The sequence below is a fragment of the Calliopsis andreniformis genome, chromosome 3 (assembly GCF_051401765.1).
Source record: "Calliopsis andreniformis isolate RMS-2024a chromosome 3, iyCalAndr_principal, whole genome shotgun sequence".
Taxonomy (NCBI): domain Eukaryota; kingdom Metazoa; phylum Arthropoda; class Insecta; order Hymenoptera; family Andrenidae; genus Calliopsis; species Calliopsis andreniformis.
In genome coordinates this window covers 13968399-13977293 of record NC_135064.1, presented here as the reverse complement: position 1 = coordinate 13977293, position 8895 = coordinate 13968399, and the positions used below count along the sequence as shown (strand labels likewise).

Below are 8895 nucleotides of genomic sequence, written 5' to 3'. Positions count from 1 at the left end.
ATTCGACAAAAATAAAAAAAGATCAGAAAAGTAAAAAATATGACGGACATTTGGTACATCTTTAAATATCTGAAGAATAGTATAAAAATATAATGATAAATGAAAATGACTGATAACATTTCTGCAAAATAGCATGTATTCAAAACAATTGTAACAACAAACTGCACAGTGTTAAAATTTAACCATGTCTCATCGCTATAGTGAATGCTTTTGCATTTTCTTCTTGGATCGCCGCTCTGCAATGAGCCACAGTATTCGAGGCACTCTTACCAACTGGAAAAACACATTCATATAGATTTAATTATTCAACAAAATATTGCAGAAAATTAAAAAAAGAAGAAATCTCACTTCTTAATCTTGCAATTCGTTGAACACCAGAATTCAATTCTTTCAAGTTCGCTATTAGCTCTCGATAGCTCTTCATTCTAATTTCGTGCTCTTTTATCAAGTCTACGTTAACATTCTTTAATTGCACCAGTCTCTTCTTCATTTCATCAATATTTTCCAAGATCCTGGCATCTTCCAAGCGGATTATGATACTCTTCATCAAAGTAGTTTCGCTAGCCGCCTCTGCTTGTAGTCTAGCGTCGATTTCCTTTAAATCTGAACCAAAATGACCACTGATTATCTACTACAATTCGCTCTAAAATATGAAGAATGATTTGTGTCGATGTAAATTACCTTTTGTGCGTTCCAACGCGTCCAACAGCTTCTGTTCCTCCATCGGAAACATGACCTCCGATGAGAGTTCTCTGACGCCCAAGTACATTGCCAATGATTGAATGATATCACCCGCAAACGTGGAATCTTCTGTTTGAATAGTCACTTTTCCAGTTGTGTCTGCCATAAAACAGTGAATCTTGCTGTCCCTCATCCCACGGAGCCACAGTTCAATGCCTGCGCCGTCTTCCTTGATTTCAAATTCTTCCGGAAGTATTAGACTCTGATTCAGCCAAAGTGCAATCCTCTGTGGCCTCTCTGCAAACTAATCGAAGGAAGCCAAAGAGTAAGATAAGATTTTCTTAAAATTTGATTCTAATATAAAAGCTTCTATACTTCCAATTTACTTGTAATTAATATCCATCAACAGACCTTAATATACTATAACAAAATTCTCAACAAATACCTCAGCTATGACGCTACTTCTTCCGAAGTCCTCAGCAATTTGTGGTGGTCGTTCAATAACTTCATACATGCAGAACCTAGGTAACTGGCGTGTCATCTCGAACACCTATTGGAGTACAAAACAGTGACAAGACGAAGAATAAATAATGAGGATAAAAAGTCGGCAAATTAATTAAATACTAGATTGTGGTTTATCCTTTACCTGTAACAAATCAGCGCCAGCTGGTCCAACACACACTTTCACGTGTATGTCCACAGGAGTGTTTTTCGCGGGACGAAGTTCGATTTCCAATTCTCCCATAGGTCTGCTGGGATGAACCACCAGAGTTTCGCCATCAAACACACCTTCAGTGAAGACTATTGCACAGTGAATCTGAGGAAGATTCATTCTAAGTTTAAACCAGGTATTCTTAGGGATACGTCCCTGTCGAGTATAGTTTATTTCTAAAAAAGGATTTTAACTACCACGAGGGATAAAGATTGAAGGAAAATATAATTACAATTTATGCACCACTAACGACTTACCAGAAGCCCTGGTCCTGACGCAAGAGCGACACGTGCAGCGCCTAATGCTGTCGTCACACTGACAGCTAATTTCGTTCGATGGTACATACTGGGTACCGACGCAGCCCTTTGCCTGAGTTCCATTTGTAACACCTGTCTTTTAGCCAACAGTTCACGCATAGCTTCACCTGGTTCTGGAGTGTCCATTGTCGAGCCAGATGCATAACCACGTACTAAATAAACGATTGTAATTACACAGTATTCTTCAAATTGCATTCTCAAGAATCGTATTCGAGGAAAAGGTCTTACAATTTTAATTTTATAGTTCAACTTCTTACTTTACCTTCGCCATTGACAGACACCACGACTAGATCATGCTTCCCGATTCTTCTATAATCAGCTTCAATGATTCCACCTATTCCAGCAGAGAATTGAATTTTAAATATTACTTCGCCAGTATTAGCTGCTCTCGCGTCCAATTTCCCATTGTTCCAGCCGGTTATGACTTCTGGAACGCCGTCTCCGTTTAAGTCGAAACTTCGAGTAACCACTACTCTGTGCTTGGACTATAAAAATTTATTTAATCTAATATTTGATGATTGCTCGATTTTACTTGTTAGTTCGACTTACTTTGACGCGCCAGAGTCTTTGAGCCATCTCATAAACACCTAGAGTCCCGTTTCCGACAGAATAAACGAACCTCCTGTTAGGGAGACCACATAAGGTAGTGATCGAAGCTGTCTCTTTCACTTCCCAAAGAACATTGTTCTCCTTATACACCATTATGTCGAAATCCTCTGTGCCTACGACTAGCTACCATTTCGAAGATACACTAGTGAACCATCTAGTAGGTACTTTGAAGACATATGAAAAGGGATGGTTCAATGGAATTTACCTCATTTTCGTCATCTCCATCGAAGTCAAAGACAGCCAAGGATTTAACAATACCCTCTACCACTGTCCAAAATATTTCTGTTCCTTGAGAATCCAATAAGGTCACCGAACAATTACTACCAACGATCACCGCTTGATTGGGCAGCCAACTTAACTTGCCAATGATTATACATCTAGCACCGTCTGACATCTGACCTCAGAAGAAATGCAAAAGCTTAGCTTCATGTGGGATAGCTTGATTATTGTTTCTCTGGTGATTGAATATAATAATCTCTAACAGTACACGCTGTTTGGTATGCTCAATATACCTCCTTATAGAAGATATCAGAATTATCTTCAACATGGTAGGCGAGAACGTGAGTTGCAGTTCCAATTAGCAGGATATCCCTCTCATCTTCATTAAGACGACCGGTACAAAGCGCAGTAATCTAATGATGCATATAGATATTAAGTAAACACGTGTCATTAAGCCTAGTGAATAATACCAAGCAATTAAATATTATTGAGTAATATGTATTAGCTGAGGCATAATTCTTTTTGTTATACTTCGGCCCCTATTTGAAGTTCAGCCAATTCCCCACTCCAAGACAGTTTCTTGTTTGACTGTTCATGATCTTGGTCCTTTATCTGTGGCTGTCTATGAGGACTGTGTACCAGTATTTTACCACCAAATGTTGCTGCCACCAAACATGCATGGGAGCCGTCGAATTTTCCGCAAGCGACTAGTCCAGGCTCTACGTGTTTTTGAATGTTCAAAGAGAACGCTGCCATGTTAGGACTATACTGCCAGGTTACACATATTCTAATGCATAGTGCTAACTACACTCTGTGGACTGTTCACTGAGTAGTAGACTATTGATTTTTACCCCATTTTACCTGTGAACCTTGCCCTGTATATTGAACCATGCATATTGCTATCACACAGTTGTAGAACGTGGTTGTGAAAGAAAAATAAGGATAAGTTAACGCGACTTATATGAGGTTCTTATTTTTGTTTTTAATATAATAATAAAAAAAAAGAGAATATAACAGAAAATGGGCTTCCTCTGTAGTAATATAGGATATGACAATGAATTGTAAAGAAAACGGAAATAGGTTTAATTAAGTTACAGCATTTATTTTGGAGAGGTCATACACGTTACAACCGTAATTATGAAAGTACATTATTAATCTATATAAATAATAAATGTTCTCCACGCGCGTACATTCGAAGACACAATGCACACATGGCTGTAACGATTTAATATCTCTATCACTGCCTCTGGGCGCTGCCGCCTGTTGCTCCTCCAGCTTCTGGATTTGTCGCCGAGGACAAAACGACGAAGACAAATGCGAAGAAAATATACACCCACTGAAACAGAAAAACAGTAGCAGTTAGTACTCATGTAAATGAATGTCATCAGTTCTTTATAGAAATACTCACATATTTTGATAAATAAGGTCTATTATCCTTAGCTTCTCCTCTTTCCCTTGCTTCCCTTTCCCGTTCAAGTTTCTGAATGTATGTAGCAGTGTCCGGAACAGGTCCACCGTCAGGATGCTTGACGATCACATTAGTTGTCCACATATTTGTAAATGGACTTTCTATACTACAAGGACCAGGTGATGATTGACTCACAACTATGGGCTCACCTGCGCTATCCAACCATATTGTTATTACATCTTCTAAGTCAGAACCAAGGAGATGACACTGTAAAAAAATAGAATATAAACAATTAACAACCTTGACAATAAGAGGCTAAGATACAATGACTTGTACTCCATTTTAAAAAATTGTTGCTTTTTTCTGTCCTCCATGCGTTACATTATTTTTGATATTATGGTTTAATAGAATAAATGAAATTACCGCAGGTACAGAAGTTAGGAATGTTATTTCACTCCCTGAAGAAGTTCTAGCTACTGCTTTCAACTTATATTTGCCATTGTGTTTAGCAAGATTTTTTAACTCATTTACATGAGCTGGTAATAAACCATTTTGTCCAATAACAGATGCACCACTGCGCACACTAGACACTGTGACATTTCCTCTTTCAATGAAAATAGGTTCTGGCTCATCATTTAATGCGTGCCATAGTCTCAACTGCAACCACCCCTCATAGTCCAACTCACTCTGAAATTTTAAAAACCATTTCATTCAAAGATTTGAATAGATAAATAATTATATGCTTAAAACGATACTAACCCCATAAGCCACTGACAAAATGCTGAGTAATAAACTTATAGAGAAATGTAAGGTATGCATTATTACAAATATTAATTTTCAATGAGGAAAGAATAAAATGAAATCAATCACATTTTACAACATCGATAACTCTTCTATGAGTTATTTATCTAATGATGTCAACGGAATTTAGGAATTTTCTCATTGCAACTTAGAACTGATATTACTACTCAATTAGTATGTAAGTATTGACTGTTTTAACTATATTTATATTTTGTGTAATTATTAATCAACTTTCTTAAATTTTTTATTGAATTCAAAAAATTACCGAATTTAATGTCTTTTAGTTATTTAAGTTAAAGTTACTTAAGACTCACTGATTGTCGAAATCACACGGTATAATAAATAGTTCATTCGTTCCTAACCTTACTCAACTGACAAATACACAATCAGTGTGACCAACCGTATTCAGAAAAAAACCGCAGAATTAACACGATTGGCTAAATTGAAGAAATGCTTTGCGTGTGATTTAAAATTGAATAAGTTACTTTTTTTAAATTTTGCCTTCATTAATTGTTATCTATTAAAAATTCATAAGCAACTATAATATATGTAATGTTACATCTACCAATAAAAATATTTAATATTGCGGCGTAGATCTGAGTTTTCTAGTAACTTATTTAGATGCTAGTGTAAAAATTTAAGCGTTAACACACTATATATTTTAGATACTTATCTATAGCATATTCGACATATTGTATATTATTATACTGTATCAAGTTAGTATATACTATACACAGTAAACGATTTAGGATTTAGCTTTGATGCACTAAGTATACGTTAATTGCAATCAAACAACACGCGTTTCATTATATAAAATTCTTTATAATAAGAGAGACACATAGCTTAATTCTTCAAAGTGAGTTTAATGAATACATTATCTATTCAAGTATGCATAAAAATAATAAAGTAAAAAATTTGAGTAACCTCTCATAAACCACATAATTTGTCATTTCTTGTTAAAGATGAATGACAAAGACCCAACAAGTGTTATTAAAATGATAAAGAACCTGAGGTCAGGATCTGAAAATTATCGGAAAAGTAGTAGCAGCAGTATGTCATTAAGATTATCAGGGACTGCATATCCATCACCTGTATTTAGTGATCATGAGGGATGTACTGTTTCACCTAAAAGACCAAGGCTTGATGATTCTTGTAATTCTACTTTGAATAAAAGTGAAACAGATGCTGTTCCAGGTAGTCCTTGGGAATGGAGAAGAATGAAGGGAGAAGTAATGTAGTTTTATTAACAGTTGTCAATACATGTGTAAACAATAAGTATACGAGCAAATATTTATGAATGTTGAAATAGGTTGTGTCTTTAAAAACACGGCTGTCTCATCAAGAGGCTGCTGTACAACAACTTCACAAGATACGTAGACAAATGGAAGAAGTTTTTGAAAAAGAAAAGGGTATCTTAGAAATGCAAGTAGAGCAAGATAAGCAAACTATTAAACAGTTGGAAGTACGGCTGGATATTGCACGCAGAACAATCCAGGAGGCACGTGAGGCACAGGCTAATGTAGAAAAAGAACTATTTCAGGTGAGAAGACAACATGTAATATATACTACTGTTGTAGGTTTACATATTTATATATGAACTTTGTAACTCACAGGTAAAAACAAATTTGGAACACAAGACCATAACATTGATGAATGAAAATGCAAAATTATTGGATGAACTTAAACATATTCCTACAAAAGAGAATGAACCTCTATCAAAAGATGCTACCGATGAGTCAGATACACAGTTGAAATTGGAAGCAGCGCAAACAAGAATAACACATCTAGAAGAAAAATTAAAAGAGTATCAGACCAAGCAACAGGAATTAGAATTACAAAATGTAGAACTTCAGAGTATGAAAATAAAGATGGAAAGACTAGAATCAGAAAGAGCATTATGGGAGGAGGGCAAGATGCTAACAGCAAAAGCAGCTAAAGCAAATGAACTTGAAAAAGAGCTTAATACAGCAAAGGAGACTATTGCTTCATTGAGGGAATCTGTTAGAGGAAAGTTACTTTTAGAAGAACAAATGGCTAGTGTAATGAAAAGGTGTGTCTTTGTAAATTATTCGTATAAACTATGCAACAATTACTATCTCTAAAAAGATATGATTTTATAGGTTAGAACATACAGAAAAAGTAGAACAACAAGTAGCTACACTGGAAGCAAAGAAAATGGAGCTTTCGTTACGTCTGGCTGAGTACGAGTCAATTGGTATTTGTGGCGGGCCGTCAGCTTTGAAACGTGAACTGAATCGATTGCAGCAAGCAGAATTGGTGTTAAAAGCTGAAGAAGGGCAGCTTAGGTCGAAGTTGGATGCTATAATGCGGGAATCACAAAATTTATCGAAAAATTACGAGGATGCCAAGAAATTAGCTACAGATGTAACGTTATCTAAAGAGAAACTGAACAAGTTAGTGAGCAGGCTACAGAAGAAGATGGTTTTGGTTACGAGGGAAAGGGACAGTTACAGACAGCAGTTGGATTTATACGAGAAAGAGATCACAGTAGACAGTAACAACGCTATAACCGAAAGAATTCCAGCCTTAGAACGCACTATAGATGCTTATAGGTAAGTGTACGAGTAAGTATAATCGCGCATCATCCTCATTTTGTCTTATCGAGGTGTTTATAATTTCAGAGAATTAGTTGCCAAATTAGAAAGCGATCTTCAGTCAGCTGAGGGTTACAGTCAAATAGACGAGTGCAATAAGTTGAGGGAAGAAATCGAGAGGTTGAAGGGAGAACTAGAGCATCGAGCATTAAAAGGCGACTTCAACTGCAACGCCCGGATATTACATTTTACTATGAATCCTGCTGCTATTGCTGAAAAGCAGGCAGAAGAGAAACAAAAGGCAATTCTACAAGAGTTAGAAGAATTAAGAGCTAAAGTGGCACAAGGTGGATCTAATGCAGCAACTTCTTCTCTTCAAGCGCAAGGTAAATGTCACATTTAGCATTTTTTTAAAATATTTTCTTCATGTGAGTTCTTTTCCATTTAGAAATAGCAGAGCTTAAACAAACGCATGAGATCAAGATAGCTCGTCTCAAGGACGCTTTCAAAGCATCGTCGCAAGAGTACCGACAGGCCTGTTATCAATTATTTGGTTGGAGAGTGGATAGAACCAAAGAGGGTCGATACAAACTTTCTAGTCAGTATGCGGAGTCGCCAGAAGATTTTCTATTCTTTCAGATTGGAGAAGAAGGAGTGGATCTTTTAGAAACCGCCTTTTCTGCGACCCTCGGTATGTTAGTCGAACAACATTTGGAAAGACAGCACAGTGTGCCTATGTTCCTCAACGCTGTACAGTCAGAGTTGTTTAATCAACAGACTATGACGAATGTTATGAGCTGATTGCTTTAACTGATCATTGCAACTGAAGAAAGTTTTATACACTTGTATTAAGTATTCATTTTTGAACATGTCTCTTACTGTTCATGTGTCTTTTAAGTTTCTTAAATCAGAATATTTAATAAAACTGTCTTAATTATTTTTTATCTACATATGTTGTCTTCCTTTCTTCTACCCACTGTGCAACTAATTCTACCCATTCTTTTTAGTAGAATGATTGCACTTGTATTTTCTCAAAACAATGTGTTCTCTACATTCACTGCTCGAAAATCGCAGAGGACGCGCGAAAACCAATGGCTTTCCGAGAAGTCGGTATTTTGGACCGTGAAACACGAAAGTCCATTAAATATCCTGTATACTCGTATGTGTCGCTACAGTAAAAATTGCCACAGTCCAAGTCCAAAATATGTTAGTTCATAGCGATTACTGCTAGATGACTCTCACACTTTAGTGTGCATGTTTTAAATTCGAAGAAATGTTTAAGTCTTTTTTATTGCAATGAATGCTGATAGGAAGAAAATGTATCAAACTAACAAAATCTTGATGTATAGTGTCAATTCTCTCCCGAACGAAATATAGGAGAAAAATAAAACACAATAATAGCAAAAGCAATAAACAGAATTCAATGCTTACTTTCTTTGTAGAATGGTTACAGACTATTTACGAATACTATAAGTCACTAAGTAAATAAATTAGAGTTGCATAGTCTAAGAGTTACACAAACTTATAAAACTAACTGCTACCGCTACTCTACTGCTAGGTATAATTCTCTTTTGAAGAGAAACATCACTTTAG

The 8895-nt window shown here is 36.1% G+C and overlaps 3 protein-coding genes across 4 annotated transcripts; 1 reads left to right on the top strand and 2 right to left on the bottom strand.

The window, feature by feature from the left end:
* Positions 1-31: 31 nt before the first annotated feature.
* LOC143176982 (BBSome complex member BBS2) lies at positions 32-3371 on the bottom strand. Its single transcript, XM_076374681.1, has 11 exons — positions 3070-3371; positions 2832-2951; positions 2525-2713; positions 2260-2442; positions 1973-2195; positions 1651-1862; positions 1328-1498; positions 1127-1231; positions 682-985; positions 349-603; positions 32-273 (listed from the first exon to the last, which is right to left on the bottom strand). The coding sequence occupies exons 1-11, from the start codon at positions 3292-3294 to the stop codon at positions 179-181; spliced, it is 2082 nt and encodes a 693-aa protein (XP_076230796.1). The 5' UTR covers positions 3295-3371; the 3' UTR covers positions 32-178.
* A 244-nt stretch (positions 3372-3615) lies between these two features.
* On the bottom strand, positions 3616-4975 carry Emc10 (ER membrane protein complex subunit 10). Its single transcript, XM_076393606.1, has 4 exons — positions 4706-4975; positions 4370-4633; positions 3947-4213; positions 3616-3874 (listed from the first exon to the last, which is right to left on the bottom strand). Exons 1-4 carry the CDS (start codon positions 4763-4765, stop codon positions 3776-3778), a joined length of 690 nt encoding a protein of 229 aa, XP_076249721.1. The 5' UTR covers positions 4766-4975; the 3' UTR covers positions 3616-3775.
* Positions 4976-5498: 523 nt separating this feature from the next.
* Positions 5499-8250, top strand: Mad1 (Mitotic arrest-deficient 1). Of its 2 annotated transcripts, none has more exons than XM_076393561.1 (7): positions 5499-5603; positions 5710-5976; positions 6057-6287; positions 6361-6797; positions 6868-7320; positions 7390-7688; positions 7751-8250. In XM_076393561.1, the coding sequence occupies exons 2-7, from the start codon at positions 5710-5712 to the stop codon at positions 8101-8103; spliced, it is 2040 nt and encodes a 679-aa protein (XP_076249676.1). In that variant the 5' UTR covers positions 5499-5603; the 3' UTR covers positions 8104-8250. The 2 variants fall into 2 exon arrangements, with proteins under 2 accessions (XP_076249676.1, XP_076249675.1); XM_076393560.1 differs by having other exon boundaries at positions 5574-5633.
* Positions 8251-8895: the final 645 nt, after the last annotated feature.